Source organism: Cyphomyrmex costatus, unplaced genomic scaffold (genome assembly GCF_001594065.2).
Source record: "Cyphomyrmex costatus isolate MS0001 unplaced genomic scaffold, Ccosl1.0 scaffold831, whole genome shotgun sequence".
NCBI lineage: Eukaryota > Metazoa > Arthropoda > Insecta > Hymenoptera > Formicidae > Cyphomyrmex > Cyphomyrmex costatus.
The window spans coordinates 179237-206066 of record NW_017280410.1 but is presented as its reverse complement, the minus strand read 5'-3'; the positions used below and the strand labels follow the sequence as shown (position 1 = coordinate 206066).

At 34.9% G+C, this 26830-nt stretch overlaps 1 protein-coding gene across 12 annotated transcripts in view; it reads right to left on the bottom strand.

The window, feature by feature from the left end:
* The window catches only part of LOC108771290 (inner centromere protein), a 170440-nt gene that overhangs the window by 39506 nt on the left and 104104 nt on the right, over window positions 1–26830 (bottom strand). For 7 of the 12 annotated variants that reach the window (XM_018549521.1, XM_018549529.1, XM_018549531.1 and 4 more), the window contains exons 1-2: window positions 7952–8063; window positions 6622–6896 (exon numbers count right to left, since the gene is read on the bottom strand). The exons of 4 other annotated variants lie outside the window; for them this stretch is intronic. In XM_018549521.1, coding sequence (XP_018405023.1) covers window positions 6622–6883 — 262 coding nt within the window. In that variant the 5' untranslated portion in view covers window positions 6884–6896; window positions 7952–8063. Of the gene's footprint in view, window positions 1–6621; window positions 6897–7951; window positions 8064–26830 lie in introns of those variants that run through there. One more of the 12 variants, XM_018549522.1, reaches the window with a different exon arrangement.

The following is a 26830-nucleotide window of genomic DNA, read 5'->3' as shown; positions in this document are numbered from 1 at the left end:
AATTTGGACAACGTGTATTGAGCAAAACGAATGACGCGAATCCGCCCCGCCTATTTCGTCGGTTGAGAGATCTTCAATACTTCCCGAGAACGGATTTAATTAACACAACGATGGATGATCCTAATATCCAAGCAAGCGCATCTCAAGCTCGAAACGCACGTCGACAGTTTACGAAAACTTAGTTGTAAGCGAAACTTGTAAACTTGGTTTGAAATTTTGAGGTCAGTCCGCACTAAAGCCTTAAACTTGTTAAATGTATATTACAAACACTTAATTGAAATCTTTGTCTTTCGCGTATGTTTCCGAGTAATCGGTGATAAAATTAGATTATCGGACAAGAGAGGAGACAAAGGGCAAGTCCTTTATAAGACAAGCATTTTCTGTATCTAGAATTACGTATGATACTCGACTGTCTTATGATCGAGAATATTTTCTAACATACTGACTAAATAATACATTGTGAGAAAAAATGGTTGCGATTCCCACGCATAATTTAACTATAATTATTATTGTACGATATAGTTATTACGATGCCAATTACATAAATTTTAGAAATCTAAGCAGAATTATTATTACTTACATTTCAGCAGTAACTAACACATTAATGTATAGTAATACTACTGCTTATAAGTATTATATATAATAAGTAATTACTAACATTACACTTTACAGCATTATAATAACTATAAAAATCTAACCATAATTATTTTACTATGCAATTATAGTTACAAATACCAAACATTTTTCTCTCAGTATACACATACATACCTATAGTTATATGCAATATTTCCTTCTATATCAACAATGGCATACTGAGTTCAATAAATTATCCCGCATAAAGTAAAATATTCAATCTTTCTTCACCGTGAAAACACTGCAGAAAAAGTTACTTATAAATTTACTTTTCTTCCGAAGTAAATAACTGTAGCTTAGCAAATATGCGAATCGAGGCATAACTCCAAGTTTCACCAGAAACTGAAGATTCCACGATCTAAATGCACGTTCCTAGATATCTGAACAACGTTGGCCAACTAACGAAGGAATCTTTAGCGAAATATATCTTCTTGGCAACCTATATCGGAGCATACCGAGGATCGATGGGAAGAGAGCGATTAATGCACCCGAAATGTATTTACAAATGTACGACTAATTTTAAGCATCTACCACCAGCTTCGAAACATTGATTAAACGGAGTCGGTTGCTTGGAATATCTAATTTATAGTCATGTACGAATTGTAGCACATGCATACTATAGTATAGTATAGTATACGTATACAATCGCCATACTAAAAAATGATAAATATTCAACTAAGATTTTTTTTTCGTAATATTTTAAAAATATATCATACAATTTATAAAATTCTAAATCTAGTTTTATCTCAAAATTGTAAATGCTAGTAATTTATTCCAAGAAAAAATCAATTTGTAACGTTAAAAGAACAGAGCCCACAAATAAAGTAGTTGTGTGATTTATTAGATCGTGTTATGCCAACGTACATTTTGAGCCGCAATAATCATCATAATTTATAACTAGATTTAATCATGGTTACCCGCGCCAATGGACAACGTAATCGAATTAATGACCGGGAAACGATTCACTGCCAAGTTTCGATGACGTCGACGTTTATGCGAAACAATCACGTGACATAAATTTGATTGATAGCTTTGGGATTTCTACATTTCGGGATGATGTTCGCATTGGAAGAATTCTGACAATGTTGATTGAAATTGTCAAAAAGATATCCTCCAAAGAATATCCGCACATTCGAGAAATCGTTCCAACTTCGTGAGAGAGTTTCCAAGTATGTTCTCTGAACAATGAGTAAAGTCTTTCGTGCCGACAGATAAAGCGACAGAAAAAAAGAGGACGTAAAAAAATGTCAATGGGAAAAACGCAAGTCGAATGCGAGTTGAACTGAACTGAGCAGTGACCTCGTTGGAATAAAGTTCTTTAAATTAATTGCGTCTTCTTATAGCCAGCAATGGCGATAACGCGCGTCTGTTCAATCTCGTATAGCCAACTTTTTAAGCTCTTTCAAATAGTACAGTGTGGTAAAAAGGATTAAAATCGGAAGTCACTATGATTTCCGCTAATAATTATAAGTTTCTTTTCTTCTCAAAGAATAAATATATATTATAGTTAGATTTTCTTTCGAAAAGAATCTTGATTCTTAGTAGGTATTGAATGTATTGTAAATTAAGGTTCAATTATGCAAATGACTTTTCTATTATAAATACCTGATACCATAGAAGAAAGATAAGACGTTTCCATCAACTTCGGCGAATACTCACCTGAAAAGAAATAAAAAATATAACATTAAAAATTTTATTCGTATTAATAAATCTCCTCCTACAGACAAAAATTATATTATATTATATCATATCTTTTTCTCAGAAAGCTATTTTTAATCCGGGATTGCTTACACGCAATAGCTTAAGAAAAATTTTGTTTTCAATAATCAATAGATTCAATATTAAAATGTTATTAAGTCCAGATAATTAAAACTTAAAATCTTAAGGCGATTTATAATCCATGTCAGATTTGTATTTATAATTTTATATGCTATTACAATTCTTTCAATATTTTTTTAATTAAATAGCACATATACAATTATTATACAAATATAATTTTGTCGAATTTTTATATAAATGATCACATTTAAGCTCTGTGAGAACTTTAAACTCTAAATCTAAATATTAATAAATTTGTAGTTGTATATGTGCGTGAGAAGACACATTAAATTTTTTTAAATATCTTGTATACCACTTCATGTAAAATTGGTCTCCAACTTAAAAAAAAAAATAAATAAATTTTCTATAGCTCATTTGATTGCTCATCGTTTGCACACTTCTGGTAAAAAAAATTATTAAAACAAATTTTAGAAAGTTAATTTCACACGATTTCCTTCAACCACGAACAAATTAGATTTAATTAGTCTCAATCGATAGATTTTCGTTTGCACATTTCGGAACAAGTCGATTTTTCGTTTACAAACATTTAGTTAAAAGTTATTAATAATTGAAGTTTCGAAGACAGCTGACTCAAGTAAATAGATTCAAATCGCAGTTATATATTCAAAATGACATGAATCAATGGGTCTTGCATATTACGAAACTAATCGATTCTTTGTTTGCACACACTTAGTAATGATTATTATATTCAAAACTTATTTACCAGAATTAGGCATAATCGATTCTTTGATAATAAATTACTTAACCAATTTTTGTAATTTTAATTACAAAGTAATCGATTACGTTAGTAATTATGATTGCGGATAACCATACTATCTAATTACTAAGTAATTTAGACGCAGTAATTAGATAGTAAGATTATTAGTAATTAATTAATCTCATGGTTACCAAAGTAATCGATTACTATGTAATTAAAATTATAGGAATTGTTTATATAACTGATTATTAAAAGTTATGGCTTACTTTCAAATCTGCTATGAATACTATTTGCTGTTTTGTTTGTCAGGTTTTGGAGAAAAATCAAATTAATGAATTAAGAAATATGTTTTTGATAACTTTTGAAGTTGTTTTAACAAAAATGGAATGTCATTCGAGTAATAGCCCCAGCATTTTTAATTACGAATTCGAAATCTACAGGGAAAAACCTATCAGAATTATCTGTCACATATTATAAAACAAAATTCTTGTTATACAGTGTAATAATAGCTTAAATAATTATGAGTGAAATCGTGGCAGATTACAATTACAATTACTATAATGGAGAATCTCCTGTGATTACAAATTATTTATAATTGTAATCACTGCATGGATGATTAATACAAATGTAATCGTAATCTGTCAATCCTACGATTATACCTATTACCTATAATCATGTAATCGGTGGTCGATTACAAAATGCCCTACTTTTGTTATTTACCTGAGTCGATTGTCCTCGAAATTTTAATTGTTAATAACTTTTTATCTAAAAAATCGACTCGTGTGCAAAAAAATCGACTCGTTTCAGAAAATCTATTGATTAAGACTAGTTAAATCTAATTTGTTTGTGGTGGGTGGAAGATAGTGTAAAATTAACTCCCTGAAATTGTTTTTGTAACTTTTTTACTAGAAGCGTGTAAACAAAAATTCAAAATATATATACGAATGGAAACAACGAGTAATCGAATAAGCTATAGAAAATTTAATTTTTTCAAAAGTTGGGGTATCACCAATCTCATACGGGTATCACAGGTCATGTGGAAAAAGAATTTGATATCGCAAGCAAATCCGAGAAGTGTCGTCGAACATCGCAAGTTGGCACACTGCGAGATAGTTTTGGTACTTTTAGGCTTTGGGCCTAAGTATAAATTGATACAGTTACAAAAGTCTCGGGAAAAGAAAGATCCGATTGTGAGAAAACGTGTCACGTTAAGCTTCTAGCTCAGCAATTCGGGCATTCTTGAGAATATCAACGTATTGCCTCTTATCAGCGATCTTGGCAAGAACAATTTATCGTGATCGAGATGTTCATGTCAATTGCAATAGCTCATATACAATCCGAGTAACATTTAATTATGCAACGTACTACATAGAATCCTACATAAGAGATTTATAAAATTTATTTTATTAAAATATGAAATATGATATAAATATTTGATAGTGTTATTATAAAATCTTTTTATTATCTTTTTTTTTATAAAACAATTCAATATTTGCAGAATCTATTTAAGTATTTTAGTTATTTTAGTTACTTAAATTGTGTAATGTCAAATATTGGATTCTCTTTTTTAACACATTGATTACAAATTTATCAAATAAATCGGGATCTGCGGAGATTGATGCGATAATAGTAGAATTTGTTTTGTATTTTATGACAGTAAATAAAAGAGGATATAAAAATATCTAAAGGAAGAAAAGAGTACTTGTGTCGAACTACAGAAACGGTTGGAATCTCAGGACACAATAGGGGAAAAAGACCGACGAAAGGAACCCCTGCAATCGATTGCAGATTGTTTATCTGGTAGATACGCGGTCGCGTTCCGACCTTGTTCCTCCTTTGAAAAGTTTTCTTTTTCTATAAAGCGTAGAAACGTTACACAGCGGAGCATAAACGAGCCGATCATCGTCTATGAAGTTTCGCATATGGAAACACAAAATAGCTAATATTATTAGAACTTCTCTATTCTCAACTTTTGCTTTTTCACAATGTATGAAATAAAAATGTATATATGACTGCATATGAAAATATTTCTCAATCCATTTATATTGTTGAGCTTAAAAATGAAAGAAAAAAAAAAGAGAAATACTGAGGTATATTATCAGCTAGTGTAACAATAGAAATTTATAGTAGATTTTTTTCTCCGATTTAACTGCGAATACTCAAAAGAATGCATAGCAAGTGTTGATTTTTCATCAAGTTCCTTGAACTTTTTATTTGCGCGACAAATAAAAAAATTGTTATATTCTCCAGATAATAAGAACAATTTTTTTCATTAAGTCATAAATATTACAATCTAATACTTTGTACTGAAGCAATACGGGATGAAATCTCGACTTAATGTTGCATTTATATCTCATCTTCAAATTCTGAATGATATATTTGCATGACCTGTACATGAGACGTGAATGAGCTAAATGCAGCTATTATCGCTTTCTCTGCGATTACGTGGTCTCTCTTTCGACGAAGCTATCTAAGATCTCTCAGTCCACCTTTGTCGAGGTACTCCCTGCAACTTTGTGAACTCGATTCCTCAAAGAGCTACGATCAACAACTCCCGCAATCCTCGAGAGTATTTCCCGAACGCGGAGATAGTTAAATTGCTACCGCATATCTAACAATTATTTGATGCTTCTATATAGCATCTTATTAGATCTTTAATAATATGTTGGAAGACATATATTAAAATTTAACAATTTAAATGTTAAAGTAATGATGAATCTAAAATCTGTGAAAAGTATGATTGCGAAGAATATACGCGAGTTGGCGTTTCGTCCCGGTTTCCACTACTGGACTCATCAGTAAGGCATTGTAATTTTAATAATGCTACAAAATAAAATTTCATTTAATTTCAGTTTAATTTTTGTTTAGAAGTATCATACATCGAGAGATGCATATATCTCAACGTAAATATACTCAGAGAAAAAGCATAAGAAGTATAAAGATAACAACTGATATAATCCGCGAATATTTACGGTTTTTTAATTATAATGTACTGGTTTACTTTTACAGAGTATTTGCGTATTTAATAATCATATCTATAAAACATCTTTATAGTTTTGTACATCTTTATAGCTGTACTATGTTTTTTTCTGACGATGAGTATAAAAGATAACTTACTTTTGCATATGCTTAAAAATTATACAGGGAAGGTGCATCAGAACAGCTTATCATATCGGTTACTTTTTAATTCTCACATTTAAACACGATTAAATGTTTCCATACCATGTAATTCGTTTTCAAATTAGTCGAGTGTAATAATATACATTATTATTACGAGTAAATGTCGGTTAGAGGATTTGTATGTTTAATGCTGTATACGAATTATATAATTGAACTCGCGTCGACATGAGAAGGAACGTTAATGTTTTACAATCCCGCGAGATAGACCGACGGGTCTGGTCGGGGTCAGCCGTGAAAAATTCAGTGTGCATGCGAGCAACAGGGGAAGGTACCTTCGTCGCCAGAAGTTGAGGAGTTGTCCTCGGATTCGGGCGACGACTCTGAGGATCGTCGGCTGATTCTTGAATCCGATCTACCGCATTCGTTGCCGGTACTTCCACCTCCTCCTCCTCGGTAGTTCTCGTGTTGACGTATTGTCCCTTTCTCGGGGGATACTGATCGAGACTCCCTGGACTCGGTGGTACCGCATGTACCACCACGTCGTCCCTCTCTTGCCTCGAGTCCGGGCAATCGTTTGCTGAAGTCAGTGGGCATCGCCGGTCGCTTTCTGGGAGTACGTTCACGTTTATGTCACGGTTTATGTACCATAGATTCTTTCTAATTTTTTTTCAACTGAGACTCGCGAGAAGCGAATAAGAATTTGATTTTACAAACGCACTGAAATGTGATTCTTGATATGCAAACAAATATGTTGCAATGTTTATTCCCGTTTAATTAATAGAATTTAAATAATGTAATTTTTTAACTGATTTTTTTCATTTATGATGTAATAACACGTCAAAATAAATACAAGCTTCTAAATTATTAATTTAATAGCGATTCAATCGCGAAATTGAATACAAGCGACTCGTTCAATATGTTCAGATCTAACAAACGAACGCAAAGTATAAACGATAGTTGTACCGTCGCTATACTGGCACTGTGTTAAAAACCGAGATACGTCGGTGTTGTTGATTTTATCCGATGACAGCACGTTAAAGATAATCTCATGGTACATGAAACGGAAGTGAGCGAATCAGACTGCATTGAATTTCACGGAATGATGTATGTGATCGATCAATTCTCTCGGATGACAACGTCAAGCCATTCTAATAGATCAATAGATCCAATGCAAGCATCGACCGTCGAAACACGAAAATGTCGTTCGACGTTATTGTTTCGCAAAAATAAGAATCGTGCAATTTTCTAGTTTTTATGTTTTAATTAAACTGAAACTACGGATTAATATTGTATAAGAATAATAGTAACTATTTAGAATGTGTGTGTGAAAGAAATAATAATCATTATAATTTTTTACAATTTCGGATAATTATATAAAATATCTGTAAAACGTTTGATCATAAAGCTTATGGAGATTGTATTGTAATAATCTCCATTTTCCATCCATGTAATAAAAGCTCGCAGAATGCAGATTAAAACCATAAAAATTCAGACTAGTTCTATGGAAATCAATAAATGAATTGCCTATCCCGAAAGATTGCTGTAAAAAAAACAACAAATCTCATTTTATCTGTCAGAATGTAAGTTCTTGAAGGAACCAACGGTCGATGCTCGATCTATCCCTAAAGAATATTGAGTAATGAACCAATGTCAGTCGCGCACCGGACGTAAACGTACTCCCTGAAGTCGTTCGGACGATCGGTTGAGGCCGATCTTTCTGAGGCCGGATCTCTGGGCTCGCTGGTGGTGTTTCCGGTCGGCGACGCTCGCTTCCCGGTGGTGGTCCCTGAATGATGGTGGTGGTGATGGTGGTGGTGGTGGTGGTGGTGCTGGTGGTGGTGGTGGTGGTGATCTCTGATTCCTTCGTGAATGGCATCACGGACATTTGCCAGGTCAGCGTTGGCAGCAGTCTTTGCCTCCTTGGCGGGTGATGGCGGCGGAGACGTTGGTGGCGATGGTGATGGACTTCCTGCACGAGCAGAGTAACACACTGCTGCCTTCCGCAGGGTCTCCCTGCACAGCTCGGAGAACATGCTGTCTCCCCCATGGCCGGGGCCCCACCGGACCGGCCCGCTTCTTCCTCCTTCCGTTCGTTCTTCGTGGTCCTCTTCTCGCAGTACGCGAAACAGTCACGAATCGCGCTCGCCGTTCATTGTCGTCTTATCTTTTTTTTCCGAAAACGTCAACACGATGATTTAACCACGACAATTCATATTACATTGCGTTTGTCAAATGGGAAACCGATCGCATCGTTATTCAGAAAGAACTCGCTTGGAGGTGGAGAACTTGTTTAGGCGAGTACCTGAGAAGGAGTAATCGGTAAGGTTACACCAGGCTCGGGCTTGGTTCGTCGACCTTTGCGTCGTAGAGATTGGCTCGTGTTTCATAGTCATCATTTAACGATATTAGAAGGAAGAAATAGCCATTGGAGTAATAAATCGTTTGAAATCTCTAAGGTTCTTACAGATTCTTTGTGACAAGTCCAAATTATATTTAAATATCCTGAATTTCTTTTATCTAGTATTTCCTGTGTTTGTAGTATATACCTATCTCCTCCCTTTTAAATACTTCGTTATGTAAATATTTATTAAACGATGGAGTCTATTAAGGAAAAGATGTGAGCTAATTCTAGAAGCGACGGAAGATAAATACGTATCTTCTCGAAACTGAGACACATGATTCCGGTATAAACGTATTCACACGAGACTGTGGTGATCGAGAGAACTTGGCGGGCAGGATAAAGCACGATAGGCATGCCGCCGCGGGCAGGTGACACGGATGCATTCCGATAGCGCGAAAGTGCACGGTGTTCATTAGCGTAGGGTGCACGACACGGCGTATAGCATTACGCCGGTCATGGTCCGTAACAAAAATGTGTCTGGCTAGTTGCCAGCCGTTTGTAAAATTTACAGCCTCGGCTAGAAGCAGAGAGCGGGGGAGCACCGCGGTGATATCGATTTACATTACGCTAAAATTACGCCGCATGCTGTTAATTTAGCTCTCGCCGCGTGGGCATGCGAGGTATTTCCACCGCAAACGCGGGTATGAATGCGCGGGCCCCGTTATTATGATTTATGTCGCGTATTCCACCTCCGTCTTTCACGTCACATATTGAAAATTATCAAAGCGAGTTTAACGACTCCGCTCGTGTGTTCGCAAATAGGCTATTTGCAAGAGATCCGTTTGACCGATTAATAATTAATAATAACTGATGTGAAATAATTAGACCAATACTAGACGAAGTGTGAAAATGGATAAATTAGATACGCGAATTTGTACGATATAATATACCTCATAACTTTCTAAGATATTATAAATCACACAGATCAACCGATAAAAGGATTACCTATCAATAAAGATTTTACAGAGAATAAATTATATTTCGCAATTTTTGAAATATTTTATATTTTTACATCTATAATACATGAACAAATTGATTAACAACATCAGTCAATTCATTACTGCTTAATTAAAAATAATTTTATTAATTTTCAATAACGGTATTAATAAAACAAATAAAGTTTTATTAAAACAAGAGCATGACGTAATTGTTTCATCATTGATACTGTCTCTCTGTGTAAGATTATACATATTTCCACACTGATCAGATAAATAATATAAAATCAATTTGTATCGATAAAAGCTTATTATTATAATATCGCGATGAATAATCTTGCATTGATATTTGATTTCATCAATAACGCGAAGATTGCATTTGATTGTTATTAAACTAAATGGTCGAATGTCGATACAGTTCAGTATTCCATTAAACCCCACGTTAATAGGGATCATGATAAGTGCAGAATCATTCGTTTTTCTCGTGTTGTCGAAAAAACGCCCGCATTTAAACGCAGATAAACATTGCGCGGTTAGCTGGATTTCGCGATGAGCAAAAAACCCACAGATTCGCGCGTTACTCGACGCGATAAGTATAAAATTCGAATGCGACCTGGCGAGAGAATGATTTGGGAAGTTTCAGGCAGAGAGAAAGGCGCTTTTCTATTCTTCTCTTTTTCTCTGTCTTCGTTCCGAGAGAAAATATACTCTACATTCTTGCTCGAAAGACTCTATGATTTATAGCTGTACAGTGTACAACGTGCAAAAACTTTTTCGGTATGCGCACACTTAGCATGCACATTATTCCGTCAAACGTCCGCTGTACCGTTGCCAACCACATATCGGCCATTAGGAAGAAAACAGGATTGATGAGAATGCTCCAACATGACGATTCTCAGCCGCGTTAAAGAGAATTCCATCGCTTTCGTTGAAACTAAAGAAACGAAAGTATCTTTTTACCGTTTATCTTTATCGCCTTCTAAAAGCGGGTTCATAAAGTAACGTGAAAACGATGTTTCTCAAGTTATACTTAATGCTTGTATTTTGCAGCGAAACATTTATTATACAAAATCTTGTCTAATTGCGAATATTTTCTTTAAATTAAAATTTTAATGATTAGCTACTAATAACCATTTCTACCAATGTAGATTAACTTTAATCTCGGTTCAACTGATTCTTTGATGACTTATCCTTTTCTAATTCTGAAGCCTAAAAAAAGATAAGTTGAACAGTAGATTAAAGTTAATTTAGTAAGTTAATCTAAATTAATCTACATTGATAAGCATAAATTAAGTTTCATCTAGATTTAAGCAACAAATTAACTACAGTTACAAAATTATCAAGGCAAATATTATCAAGTCTTGATGTAAGTCCTACGAGATTACATCCAGATATAGTTTAACGGAACATTAAATATATTATCATCTCAAAACCTGATTGCGTAGAGCTGTGACGTGAGAGAATCGAGAGCCGACTTTGTCGTTGCGGACAACTATGCTGAAACGTATATTTTCATTCGGGTGAGGCTAACCGATTCACGCCCATGCGTGAAAGCAATCGCCGACGGCTAGGCTGGTCGGCCTTGCCAATCGGCAAACGAATCATTGAGCTTCTGTCAGAGTCAGACGTGCGTGGGAACAATGCGCGCGTCATTTTCCTGGCATCTGGTACACGTGGAGACATCCTCATTTTCATTTGCGTTTCATATGTGTTACAACGCGTCTGTAATGTCCGTAATACGTTTTATATTTTTACATCAGTAAGACTTTAGAAAATATAAGGAAAAGAAAGAGAGAACAATAAGTCTAGATAAGTTATTTACACGATGTGAATAATAATTGCAACTTAAAATAGAATCGTAAGTAAAATCGCGAAAGAGAAATACATTTCGGATTGACGATGTTAATGACCAATGAACAACAATAGTAAAAGGATCTTTGTGAAATGCGATACATTCAATGGAGACAGAGCGGCTTTGAAATAGTAAGAATAAATATTTGAATGTTGGTAAATTATTACGAGCAAAGTATTATAGGTCATCTTAATTTGACATTCTCTATTATTTGGCGAGCCTCATGAGAGTCACCGTTCGCTTTAATACTGGTACTTAGAACTGAACGTACGTAAAAGATAAATGGCGAGGCACATGATGCAACCAAAATTCATTATGTTAATTGCAGTCCCTAGGGCAAGAATGGATATAAGCCGAGAACTGAATAATGAGGCAACGGAATTAATTTTATTCTGTAGATGATCGGATATGACTCATGTACTAATTGCCATAACGTGGAGAAATTGGAATAATTAAATTTGTGCTATTATTAAGTGTGTTAAATTTAACAGAAAAACTCTGATCAAAAAACAATTAACTCAAATATAAATAGAATCATAATTTTTTAATAATATTATTAGACAAGAAGTATGTACAGATGATATTTACTTCATGAAAAGAACAGTTTGCTAAAATACCTAAAAAGCTAACTATGATACACAGATCTGAAAATTATTTTGTTAGACTATTAAAATAATTATGTAAAACGTTCGAGCTAGTTACTAAGATATCAAAACATTTTGTAGCATTGTTTATTATTCTTAAGAGTTCTATACAATAATTTTGATATTATAGTTGAACAAATTATTTTCTGATCTAATTAAATTTTCAGATATATCATACATTTCAGCAAAATTATTTTTTTCTCTATGAAATACTTAATATGTTAATAATATAAAAATATATTTTTATAATATTATATATAGTTTTTTAAATATGTATAACATTCAAATTTTTTTTCTCAATAAAAAGATCAAGTCTCCTTTATTTTGAAATTTATAGGAAATAACGTTTTAATTGAAAGAAAAGAATATTTTTTTATATTAAGTAATTTGACAAACATTTCATGATCAAAATCAATGACACCAATTAATTTCTCATCGAATTATTCTGCAAAAAATTTCAGTGCGGAAGCCATTTCCTCGCTTTACAATCAAAGACATATAACACATCTCGATTTCTTAAACTTCATTTTAAATAAGTTTTCTCGGATAAATTGACGTGTGTCGTAGAAGTCGGTAAAACTTGATTTTAATGGCTTAACTCGAACTTTGATTACGAACTCAATTTGGGGCACTTCGAATCGAGTGGTCGTTTTCTGGAAAATTGAGTCTGCCAAGACGTTCGATCACCAGTTACATAGACTGTGAAGATGGAAAACATAAAGTTTCCTCAAAACAACATTACGATGCCGGTAGAGATATAATTCTGTTATTATCATTTTCACGCTATTTTATAGCATTCTGTTGATAATTAAACCAATAGTCTTAAAATATGTAAAAATGAAAAAGTCATTTGGTGGGTAAAATTAGTAATAATTCATATTAATTTTTAACTTAACCACTTGATCTTTAAATAATTTTTAGTAGTAATTCAATTGTGTGTATCCGATTTGAAATGTCTTAAACAAATAAAACGTGACAAGATATCGATATGTCGACCATATGACGAAGATAAGGTCAAAGTTCAATTGTGGATTAATTTCAAAATTAACCAATCAATTGTCGAGATTGCCAGTTTAATCCTTGATTAAAGCAAAGTCGATGTTGATGTTCAAAATTGCATCGATACCAGGCGGTAATCCCGCCGATAGAATCGCAGTGGCCACGTGATCGAGACGTTTGTGACATTCTATCTGTCCACGTGCGAAATTTCACGGAGTAAATCATCTCAAATATCTCAGTACAATTTAACAATTTTTTCTGCACGTTCATTTACTGAAACCTTTTTTTAGAAAACAGCAAAAAATGCAGTTCATAAATGCGTCAATTAATTATCTTCAGTAAATTAAACTAAGAAGGCTATTATAAACTGTACTAGCAATTGTATTTTTGTTTATTGCATCCTTACGAAATTGTTTTAAAATTCTATGTAAAAATTTATATGCATCTTCCTATTTAAATTTAACAAAGTAGAATTAAGATATGCATGATGCAATAACCATATGATCGTAATCTTGTAAGTTGTCTTTAAAACTTCACATATCTTAGCATTTACAGTTAATGAAATAGAATCTGTCAAAATAATATGACAAAACATCAAATATAAATGAGTTGTACAATTGAAGCTTCAGAGAAGAGCGTATAATAAATTAATTTAAAAATTAAAATTGTAGTCACACAAAAATAAAACAATCTATCGAATATTCAACTGCTAAGCTATTATTGTCGAATATTCAATTACCAAGCTATTGTTTATGAGTGGCTCGCGCACAACTATCTCCGAAATATTGAATCGTTTTTACTATATCCGATTCTCCTCTCGGCTTCGTCAAACTATCAGACTATCTAACTATCGACTAACGAAAACTAACAAGAAATAACGGAAACTGTCGACACTAAGGAACAAACATGATTAATTCTTATCCGTATTAAAACGAGCCAACCGCAGCGAACCGCAGAGCAGGAGCAAAACAGGATGTAGGAGCAGAGGGAGATTTTGTAGCACGAGAAAGTACGATGAAAAAACACCTCAGGACGCGCGAGTCTCGCGTTCACCTCGTGGCGAGCCGACGTGTCATCGCGAACCCGCGTTCGAGATGGATGGTCCCGGATCACCTGCGTACCGGATGGTCTCCAGGCGAGAACTGAGCCTGCAAGATAGCCGAGAGGGAGAGAGAATAGCGCGAGGTGCTACGTCGAGGCGACCCCCAACTGGAGGGTGGCGCACGCGGAGAGGGTCGCACTGACTCCCACGAAGGTCCGACGTGCGCTGTTCGGTTAGTACGTGCGTAGTACATCGTTGCAAGGATTCTGGAGGGTTAGAAAGAGTCGGAGGGATATAGTGCGAAGGATAGGAGTGGAGGAAGAGCAGACGATAACAGAGGGATGGAACAAGAGAGGTGGTACTGTCAGTTAGCGTACTCGGTATATTGTACGAGAAAGAAAGACAAAGTAGACGAAGGAGGAAGCTAGAAGAACGACCGTGAGATAAGACGGGAAGAGAGAAATCACAAAATACAGATACAGGAGGAGGAGGTAAAAGAGAAGTGGAAATGCCAGCCGTCCTCCACCGCCTGTGATGCTGAACGACGCGGCTAGTGGCGCTGGTGTTGCATCGATCAGCCATTGCCGCCGCCACCACCTGCAACCCTCTCACGAAATGGTCAACCCTCGATCTCGTAGAGGTGCACGTTCGGTACATCCGTTCAGCCGGTCTAATTACCATCGTGATCTTCAATCTTCTTCTCTTTCTCCTCCTCAGCTTCTCTTTGTCCATCATCCCTCGCGTCCTGCTTTTTATTCGCCATCAACCTTGATTATTATTTTTGCCGTTTTGCCGTTGAGTTTTTGCCTCGTCACCGAGCGCTTTCGCGTGAAGCAGCGTTTTGCGTTGAGAATGGTGGTCATTGCGATTCGCTAAAGAATCAGGTGACCCCGATCAGAAAATTTGACCCTTAACTTGAACGATTATACAAATAGAATCGTATACTGAAGTTGAGATCATCGTTTTGAACAGATTTGGATTTTTTAAAATAAACTGAATAGCTTCGAGATGCAAAATTAACGCAAAATATCACAGAACGTTGAACACCAAACGAACAGACTCGTCTCGAGGATTGATTCTCAAGAGTCTCGCAAGTAAAGATTTGGATGGAAAACGGCTGACAATTCCCATAGTTGATCTGCTCTCTTTTCGGTCCACGACGTCGCCCTCGAGGATCGATAACCTTGAAGACGCCAGCAACCAGTTCTAGGGTTCTTCTACGAATCCCCTGACGGATTATGGCGATACGGAATATCACGGTGCGGGAATATAGAAACGTCTTCCTTTTAGGGAATTGTCCGACGGAGAAATCACGTTATTTCTTCTTCAATGTTAAACTCACCGCGATGAAATCCATTTCTACGATAGATCGTCGTTCTTGATTTTATGATACGATGAACGAGTTAAGCGAATATAGCCTCGTAGAAATACAGGGTTACGAACTATCTTCTATTTTATGACTTACTTAAACATATACAAATTCAAACTAACACAAATTCAACAAAGAAAATAACTTGTGTACTGAAATTACACTGATCTAAATCGTCCCGAAACATTATACAATTCTAAAGTACACAATCTCAAAGACATTTCGACGTATTTACAGTTTTTCGGAATAGTTCTATGTACAGAAGAATTTTTGGAGAAGCAATACATTTTCAAGACATTGTCCTACTTTTCAAATATCGCGATTATGCCCTTTCGAAACTTTATCGCGTTCACTGAGCGATGTTTCCGAACGTCACACCCGAATTTACATTGCTGACGTGAACGACGTAGCTCGGTCCTGCGTATGTGTCCAACCGAAATTCCGGGCGTGTCTGGCGAGATGGGAAGACGGCCAATTCGAGAAACCAGACTAATCGGAATCCCTCGCCGCGTGGAGTCGGTGTATCCATGTTTCCGCGCAAGAAACATCTCGACAGCACGGCGCGACGCGGCACGTCCACCATCACCACTGCTCTTTCTCACGTTTTGCTACTCATCTCGGAGAAGGAATCCCCAGGGTGGTCCCAACTGTGCGATTTTGCTCTCGAGCCTACTACCTCGATATAAAGAATTATATCCCGACACGGAGATAATCCGATGATCTCTATTCCGAGTCACTACTTTTATTCCGAACGTTTGGGTAAACTAGATATACATTCTATATATGTATATATATATGTATATAAAAAATTTAACTTTTCTCATAAAAAATATTATGATACATTTTACGTTTTCATAAATCATATTTTAATAACTTGTTAAACAAGTTTCTGAGGTTTCCACAAGAAAAATATAGAGATCATTTAATCAAAGTAATCAATTCCAAAGTACCCCTGCATTCGCGGTTTGAGATATTTAATTGGTAAAGTTTTCCCGTATTCATGAGAAAAAGCTGTAGGAGTTGTACGAGTCCGTGCGATACGATCATCAATCGTTAGCGAATTAGTTGTCGAGTCTTGAAGAAGTTTGCATCGAGCCTTATCACACCATGATTATCGAGCCGAAGACGAGTGCTCGAGAGTGAAGTAAGTTATTTATCGGGGGATTAATTTCAACGCCGAGGAAATGTCGATTGGCGGGGAATGCGATTTCTCTCGTTAACGCTATGAGAAACCCTAAAATGGGAAAACGGGAAAATAAGGAGCACTTTGCTGCACTTAAAGTGCTTTCGCGTCTTTCGTTCCACTTTGCATTCACAAATTTGCTTTATCGACGATTACGTTCATCCCGGTCAATAAGTTGCGATGAAATGTTATGTGAGAAACATCTATTCTATCCGAGTATTTATAAGAAAATTATTGTTAATAAGATAGCTTTGCTTTCCAAAAAGATCAAGTATATATCGTACGTTTTGAACTTTAATATTATTTTCCATGAAACGCACGAAGTACTCTAATTCTACAATGTGCTTTTTGTTTCCTGTTTCTTGCTGTCTCTTGTCTTTTTGATCAAGAAGGCAAAAGACAAACAGCAAGAAACAGGAAATAAAAAGCACACTGTAAAATTAGCCTCATTCTCTCGTCAATATTCTTATCGTGACTAAACGAGTTAAAAATACGCATTTGCCTTTCCGTCAGTTTCACTAAGCTTTATTGGTCCATCCCACTTAAAATCACATTCTTCTACTAAATGGAAATCAATCGAACGGCGCTGTATCCACTCTGTACGTCTATATTGCCACGCCATCGCATCACTTCGTTCGTTAATTCTCTGTCATATCGAACTTCCGCAGAAGCAAGTTCCCTCTACGTTTTGTTCGTCGTGCTCACACACGGTTTTTTGCACGATCAAGAGGCGATATGCACTGTTGCTTTTGTAAATTGTGTGAATCGGTTAATATAGAATTCTCAACTGACAGTTATTCACTCATACTTTATTGAAATAAAATTAAGATTTCGTCGACTCTGATCTTGACATCTTGGATTTTTAATCTTGAATATCAAAATGATGAGGGTACAGATTAGAATAGAGATCCAGCTTTATTATATTTTCACTTTTTTAACTAAAAAAAATTATGGTTTTAACATCTCATATTTATTATAATATCCAATTAAATTATTTGATTCGTATAAAATTCTCTCTTTTTTATTTCCATACGAATCACTGTCATCGCTTTGTTTAGACGTGTTGTCCTCGACACGATGACACTTTTAAAAAAGTTTAGAGGCAGGTCTCCTTCAGCTTGAATTATACATAGGAGTCCGAGAGCCTTTGTCGAAAAGATTTGATTTCTACCGGGACACTAGGAGTTATACTACGTACATAGTTGATGTATCAAGTTGTGAGTACAAAGTTGATTCTTTAAAAATCGAGAAAATTTTATTCTCATATATTTTTCAGTTTCAAAAGTAGCGCTTGCCACTAGAATGTCTAAAAATTGATCACGATTGTCTCATGTTTTTGATAGACAAAGATCGATTATATAAAGCAATCATAAAACCAACTGAATTTAAGATAAGAGTATATCACGTAAGATATCCTTCAAGATTTAAACAAAATACTAAAATAAACCGTAGCACACACTCTTTCGCTATCGTTCCCTGTTTCGCCGGATAATTGACATCTCTCATGACGCAAGCGAAGGGAAAGGATGAAGAACGATGTGAGAGGAAATGGATTGAAGGGAAATGGCCAAATAGGAACTGCCTGGATGCTGCGCAGTTGCAGCTGCTGTCGCATTGAAGTAGGACGAACGTTCTTCCCGACTGCGTAAATAATAAACGATTCCTCGCACAAGCTGTGGTAGCGCGATATACAAGCTCACTTGCGGAGATGAGTCTTTTTCGTAAGGCAATTTGGAAGTCAGGAGTTTACCCATCCGCTAACAATAAGTTATCGAAATTATGGCGGGCGTGCTTAGATCGAGAGAGAGAGATTTGACGAAACTAATTTAACGATAATTAATGATTGCATCGCGCAAAATAGCACAACTCTTTTTCAGAGATTGTTTCGTGGAAAAAATAACCGTTTATTTTTTCAAATCTGAACCATACGAGATGATTTTGACGCAAGAATCTGCGAAGCTCATAATAATGTTCGTGGTAAAGGATCGTTAATCAAAACCGAAAGTCGCTTTTAGCGGAAGTTTGAGCGAACTTTGCCATGGTTATAGCCAACTCGATGATCATCTCTACGAAACAGATCGGCACACCACGTATTCGCCACACGAAGGAGGAATTATTCAAAAACTTGGGTTAGAGAACAAGCACACACAACCGCGATATGGGTAATACTTTCTTGGTAATAACATGATATCGTGTTCGAGAATTTTTCATATAAGATGCCCGAAAGGAAATTTATGCGCGATTTTATTAAAGTATCTGAAAATTTAGCTAAATAAAAAATGAAAATAATTTTGTTAAACTATTAATAATAATTATGTTAATACGATAACGTTGATTGTGCTACACTAAAAAAAAATATTCGAACAGTATTATTTTAATTGAAAATAATCTTGATGATTTAACAACAATATTAATAAAACAAGTAACATTTTATTAAATCAACAGAAATACATATTTGTTTCATTAATGGTGTTATTGAATTAGTAAAATCATCTTCAATTAAAATAATGCTGGCTGATACATCATTTTTTTCAATGTTAAAACTTTTTGCAATATTGCTCATTACTTTTTTATATAATTGTTTATATAAGAGTTTTTTATATAATTATTTGATGATCTTATAAAATTATTTTCAGATCTGTATTTATTTTAATAATCTTAAACTTCTTTCGATATTACGACATCGGTCCTTTTAATCGATAGAATGAAAAATTTTCTCGCAAATCTCGGTTTGTGCGATTTGTGTGTGACATTAACGATTGATCGTTAACGTGGTCGTATCACTCGTTACCGTGATCTTTTTATCGTGCTCAAGATTTATGTCAAGTGCATTGAAAGCCTCCGGGTATTTTTATTCGATCGAGATAAAGTCGATGCCGTGTAGCTTCCTTTGTTTCACCACTGTAGCCGATTTCGGTGGACCACATCGACGGAATTGTCGAGTATTTTCGAACCACAAAAGCATATTTCGATGTCAGAGAACAGACGGTGTCATGTCCGATATATAATCGTGCGAATTTTGAAACCGAAGCTCTATTCTTTTATTAAAATTAATATGTATATGTTGACAAAGTTAGCAGCGGTGTTAAATCTTTTGCTTTATTTCCGCGCATTACATATAATTGTTTCTTTCTCTGTCCATTTTTTACTTGGTTAAGATGTGGTAACTTTTTCAATTGTATTTTTGTCTTGCTCTTATAATGGACGAGGCTGCAATGGTGACCTACTGCCATAGTGTAACAAGCGTAAATTTAGCAGAAAATGGAACAAAAACTTGATTATAATGGCTATGAATTACTGCGAGTAACGAGAAAACATTCGTGTTACCGTACACCCAAAAATTAATTTTCCCTGTTATTTAATTATGAAACATTTTCCTATGTTCAGAAAAAGTGTAATTATTATAGAATATAATATTGAAAATGAAAATATACATACATATCGATGCTTTAAGGATGCAGTTTTAATTTTCAATCACAGCAGACTAGCGGAGAAAAAAAAAGAGGAATCTTGCATAATAAATGGCGATTTCGTATAAAACAATTTTTTTTCGATACGCTCGTGATTACAATCCTTATATTTAGAACAACCCTTTTGTTCTTAAGAGAAAGTTTTTTTTTCTGGAATGCATGCTCTTCCTAGAAATAGAATGGAGGAGGAATATTTTCGTTCATTCAAATCCATCTTCCATAAAATCATAATTTTCCCCGTAGCTTCTCGTTATAAATAACAGAAAAATTTACAAAAATATACCTCGCGAAATAACATTTTTAGATACAGACATATGAATTGAATCTAGATTTCTCGGACAAGAAATTAGTTAAAAACTGATATAAATTTCCAAGCAAAATATTTTCCTCTTTATTTCCCATTCTAGATAATCCGATTCGAAATAACATTAAGGCAAATGTCTGTAAGTATTATACCGTTGCTAGGAACAACTGAATCGCAAATGAGTTTGACAGAGTAAAATCTCATTAAGAACTTTCCTTCATCATCCGTTATATCTAACTTATCGATCTTTAGGTCCGAGAGTTTTAGTAAGCCATCTCTAATTAATACAATGATTCATGATACAAGAAACCACTCACCGATATTCTCTGAATACGTTATCCCGATCATCATTCTAGCCACGTGGCAAAGCGGATATTCGTGGAGAGCGAAGCGAACGTAAAGTCTGCGCGTTCATAGAATCAAAGCGGTTTGTTTGTGCATCTTAATCTCGCCATTGTTGGTTCTCATCCGTAAAATTTGTGAATTGATCAGAAGAACACAATATCGCTCTGCTTTGTCAGCGTCAAATCGAAAACCATGTATAAACGGATATTATTATTCTAGATCCTGAATTCCTTTATTTAAACATTAATTCCCTTTATTCATTTATTGCGTTGATAGAACATAATTTTTAATATGCTAAAATGCATTATTATTCGATCAATCGTTCCTTAAATGAACGAACTTCTGAATTGCTAAAATTAATTAATTATAAAACAATTCATACTACAAAAATCCAGAAAAATATGTAAGCAGTAAATTTAAAATAAAAAAAACATTAAAAAAATTATAACGTATTTTATTTAGAACATAAATATGCATATAATCAGCAACTTTTAGTACTTAACTCTGTCATGTTCTGCTCCAGAAAAGGTGTAGAGGACTATACATATCTTTCTGTAATATACGCTAGAAAAAGGGATTACGTGCCTCTTTTCACGGGAATAGCTTTTAACGTTAGTTATAGTTAATACCTCTGCGTTTAAAAACTGCAGTTTGCCAGTTATGCGCATGCATGAATCGCGTGAGAATAAAAGTGTTCTGCCAAGAGTGGCATTGTGAACTTTCTCGACGATTTTATTAGACTTCACGAAGCGTATTAAGTCAAACACATTCTCGCGAACAATACACTAAACCGTTTCATACAATGAAACACTCATGTGTAGCACTTTCATTATCATGTGGTATTATTTTGTAAAGCCAGTAGCTAGATCCCTGACATTGTCTCATTCAAGATCTCCACACCAGAATCGGAAGAGGAAATTCGCAATGGAAACAGATGGGATACCGCTTCTCTATCCGAATGTCGATAACATTCGCATTTAAAGTGAATTTACAAAATCGATTTTCTGATAGATGCCAATTAGTTAACTAATCTATATCGATCAAATCCATTGAACAAATTTAATATGTAAAACATCGAGTGACAAAACGTACATTGATTGCGCACGAAACTTGCAATCTTCAAACATTATGCAGATTTCAGTTCATTTTATGAAAATTTAATAATTTAAAAATAAGAGAGTAGAATGCGGAAATTACTTTCTATAACATATTTTACAATCTTATAATATTTAATTAAAATATATAATAAATTTTTGGACCACACAAACATTTACTTGAAGTAAAAAGCAAAACATTCTCGTGATATTACATTAAAAAAAAACTTCACGATAAAAATTTACGTATGGTCATACTGTTCAAATCAAAAGAAATAATATTCGTCGCGATACATTACGTATTATGGTATATTATCGTAGCTTGTGTCAATGCGATAAGACTATCTTATATATAATCTTTAGCTATTTATACCATCACCGTGAGCGTCATAAAGTTAAGCGCGTAAAATGATTCTCGCAATATAGAAAACGGTAATAAATGTATCCAAAAATTCTTCGAAAATTGTATCATTATGTTGATGTATCACTAGAAAATATATATTTCATAAACGAATCTTATCTCGTTAGGTAAATCAGATCCATTTTGATAAATCCACAATTTGTATCAAAAAGTAAAAAAAAAAAATACTGAACAATTCTGATAACTCTTGTGATAATCAAACGTCTTAAATTAGGAACATTTATCGTAATTAATTTTCTTTGATTGTGTTCAACACGCGAGAATAAACTATCTGCAACCGATTAAACTAGTTTTGACATATACATATTGTTCGTGTTGTGTTTGTTCACTAGTGCAAATTGACAATGGTCAACGTTGCTCTTGATTTAAAATCAATATTTACTGACATGTTCGTCAACGACACCATTTCAAGCTTCGCTCCATTGATTCGCGTCAATAACAGATGCTTTTCAGAATTTGCCTATTTGTTCTCTCACTTCATAATTTTTCTCCCAATGACTCTTTCTCTTTTCCACTCTCCTCCCCCCTCTTTCTTTCCTTTGTTTCTTTCTCTCATCGACAATATGTTAATAAAGAGTCACGTATTATACGTTAGCTTCCTTTTATCATTCAAGAGCTCATTAAAAAAGACCTGGCACTATCGACGACTTGATACACACTGCAAACTTCCTCGCAAACTCTGAAGATTCAAAAGGATCTGAAATTAATTGCTCGTCACGCCTGGCATCCTTTCGACGTAGGGTATTACTTTTGCAAAAGTGCTTTTGGGAATTAAAGGACCTTCTTAATGATATTTCCACACTACTTTAAGTGCTGCTTGACACATTGCACAACGAGAGAAAGAAAGAAATACATATAACAGCAACGAACGCAATAATATGCGATACGCCGAAGTTTTATCCGGGTAATTTACTGCGCGATGCGCCCTTTGGGCACGGATTAAGCTCTTTGAGCACGTATACGCATTCTCGAAGAGGGACTCGGCGAATTTCTTTCTCGCTTTCTAACTTGGAACGATAATGACGTCGTAAAAGACGACTTCGCCGATAAAGTGATTCTAAAATATGGCACACGGATCATTTTCGCTCTATCCCATCCTCGAGCGTCGGGATCTCGCGGAATGTAGGCGCGTTAAAGTGCAATATCGCGTGACCGCCGCGGACTTCCCACGAGGGCTTCGATATGTAAATTCTCCCCTCCCCTTCTAATCTTGGGAATTAATCCGACTATTATTTATTTCATCCTGTCTTAAAAGACTGTTCGGTCGTTCCCGTGTCGTCGCACCAATAGCTCGGCGCGGTTAGTAACGTGAATTTATATGTATGTACCAACCATAACATACAAATATACAACTAAACAAATATGCGAAAATATTTTCATTTTATGCCAGACGGTGAAAACACTCGAGATTTATTCATATTTTTGAACTTTTATATTTGATTTGAATCCTACATCGTGCTAAATTATTGAACTCATCGAAATTCTATTGATGCCGATATCTGCTGGAAAACATATCGGTTCACGTTTGTATTGGGTTACTGTTGGATTGGAAGCATTGGATAAGATGAAATATCAGGTTCAACAGAATGACTAAACTCAGTGTGTTCCGTAATTGCATTCGCCGACAAGTCTACATACCGCGATTATCCGGATGACCTGTATAGCAGCTTTTTATGGCAGAGTACTCACCTAAAACAGAAAAAGAGAAAATATTAGGCCTATGTCGATTACAACAGATACAAAAAATTATGAGACAATATCGCACGGTTAGTGAACGCTCTATGTTTTGACGCAATGCGGATAAAGATATTCGTGAATAGTTACGGTATAGTCTCCGAATGAGATGTTATATTTCTCAATAAAGAGAAATGCTTTTCCGTAAAAAGAAGTAAAAGAGAAACGTATACTTTAAAAATAATAAGCATTCTTTTTATTAAAATATATTACCGCCGGTGTAATCAATTTTCTGAAATATTGTACCAACATTTTCTTAACAGACATGGCGAGATATTAAAATAGTGGAATTTGAACAATTCTGTTTTAGCTCAGAAATAAAATAATAAGTATTTTATAATACATATAATAAGTATACTACGAATATTATATCTGCTTCTGCCTTCAGGGAGATGAATGATATTGGTTGTTCTAGTTTCAAGGTATTGATATATCGATATATTGATATATGATGTATAATCTATAACTGTTGACAATAAGCGATCTGTGATATAGAAGCTATTGATCCTCAGTCGATGTAAACGGATGCTACAAGAGTACATATTGGCGTGTATAATCTCCAACCAAATTTTGTTACCATCCGTCAAATATTGATTCGAGCGAAATGTCACGCGTCAATATTTTCCGATCCTTATTCCTTTGTTAGCCAACCATTTAATATTATCAAATAATACTCGCAATCTCAGTATAGTAAGACGATTGCATATTAAAAAGAAATGTTTAAAAGTCTAGTTAGATATTTCGTTGGACGATTAAAATAATTACATACAACGTGATTGTTAGAATGTCGAATTCTTTTTGCAGTGTTGCTCATGCTTGAACGTTTACCATAATTATTTTGATCTAACTAAATTTTTAGATTTTTCAGCAAAATCGTTCTTCCCGTGTAAATATTTCTTTATAATTTATATATATACAATATATCTATACCTTTAACTACATACTTGCTTTCAGTTTTTCATTAATGTAACGATTACAACAATAAATTTTTACATAATACTAATATTTAATTATGTTGCCATTCATAATAATATTAATTAGAAATAAGTTCTAGTTATTTGAGAAAATAGAAGTCGGAAATGAAGTTTCTACTCTCTAATTAGAGAATTAGGATTATCGTTGAAAGGGGAACTTTCGCTGTATTTGTATGCGAATTAACAAAAATAACACAGACGGAAGACAGACCCGCGTAAACGTAAACGTCGAGCCAATTAATTGGGGCGTGGATTGATTTATCCTGTAATTAACAATCAGGGAACCCCACCCGTACCGTTTCCCACCCTTTTAGCGCTTCCTGTTCATACAGTCTGGTTAATGGATTTGCGAATGATGATGCACGTCTTTCGCGAGAATCGCAATCACTGTCCCTTTCGTTGAATCGATGACAAGAAAAATTCAGAATCCTAAAAAAGAAATCCTCTTATCACCGAGTTATCTATCTAATATCTTATCGACGCGTGCCGTCACGCATTTCCAAAGATGTACGTGTCACGTTTCTTCATTGAACGCGTTTTACGTGCAAGTTGTTCTAAGCGCGTGACGACACTCCAATTGCGTTGCATCTCGAGTTTTTGATCAGACAACAATCGGTACTCGAGCCGGAACTTAGCACAGACATCGTCGCACGTTTTGCACGACGCCCATTCGAGAATGGCGTACTTTTCAGCGCGTGACATCAACGGATTCTATTAGTCACGGAGGAGGCGTGCGCGGTAATTGTCTGGGAGATCCGCTGTCAAGGAAACGATCGTTCCCAGAACGGCTATGAAGTGGCGGTTGCCCGACGTTGCTTCCTAAGCAGCGCCGGCATTTAATGCGCTTAACGAGAAACGCGTCGCAAGATTCTTATCAGGACATCGCCGCCTGCGCGGCATAGACCATACAAGTTTCTCCTTACTCCTCGTAAGGAAGTTGTATTATTTTATGAAACCCCGTCGCGTGTTTCCGTCGATGAGAAAATTCGCTCGCGTATGCATTACGCATACCGCAATATGCTGACCGGATCTTTTCACGATCTCTGGAATTTTCAGCGAAGTCAGGAATTTGGAATAGTCCATCATCATTGGAAAACAATATATCTTCGCGTTTTAAATAATTTTAAATTGATCCACACACACACACATATGACAAATATCTAATATAATATACATGGAAAGAATGGTTTTGCTAAAGTATCTAAAAATATAATATTTGTTAGACCATCAAAATAATTACGTATAAGACGTTTGAGCACAGCCAGCAATGCTGAAAAAGGTTTTGATATTTTAGCAAGTACCTTGAGCGTTCTACGTAATTATTTTAACTTTTAAATGTTTTTTTGTGATATATCTGACAATGCTTTGCTTTGTCCATTGCTTATAACTTTTTTATTGATAAAAAAATATATATATATATAGTATATACCATATATACTTTGGCAAAATCAGTCTTTCTGATGTTACGTTAGACATTGGTTGTATGTGGATGTCAATTTAAAATTATTTTAACATAAAAATATTTATACATATATGTTTATATTATTTTTATAAGTCATAGAGAGCCATTCAAAATTTCTGACTTTCGTTAAATTTTTAAACTTCAATAAAATCGTTCTTTCCGAGGATCATTATTTAAATTACAAGGTAAATATTAAAATTCTCTCGGTTGAGAGATAAGCCTGGCGTAATGAAGTCTCCATCATCATGACATTCTCGCACGAGAAAGTTTTGGTCACCGAATTATAGATATTTCAGGATAATTAACGAGCCC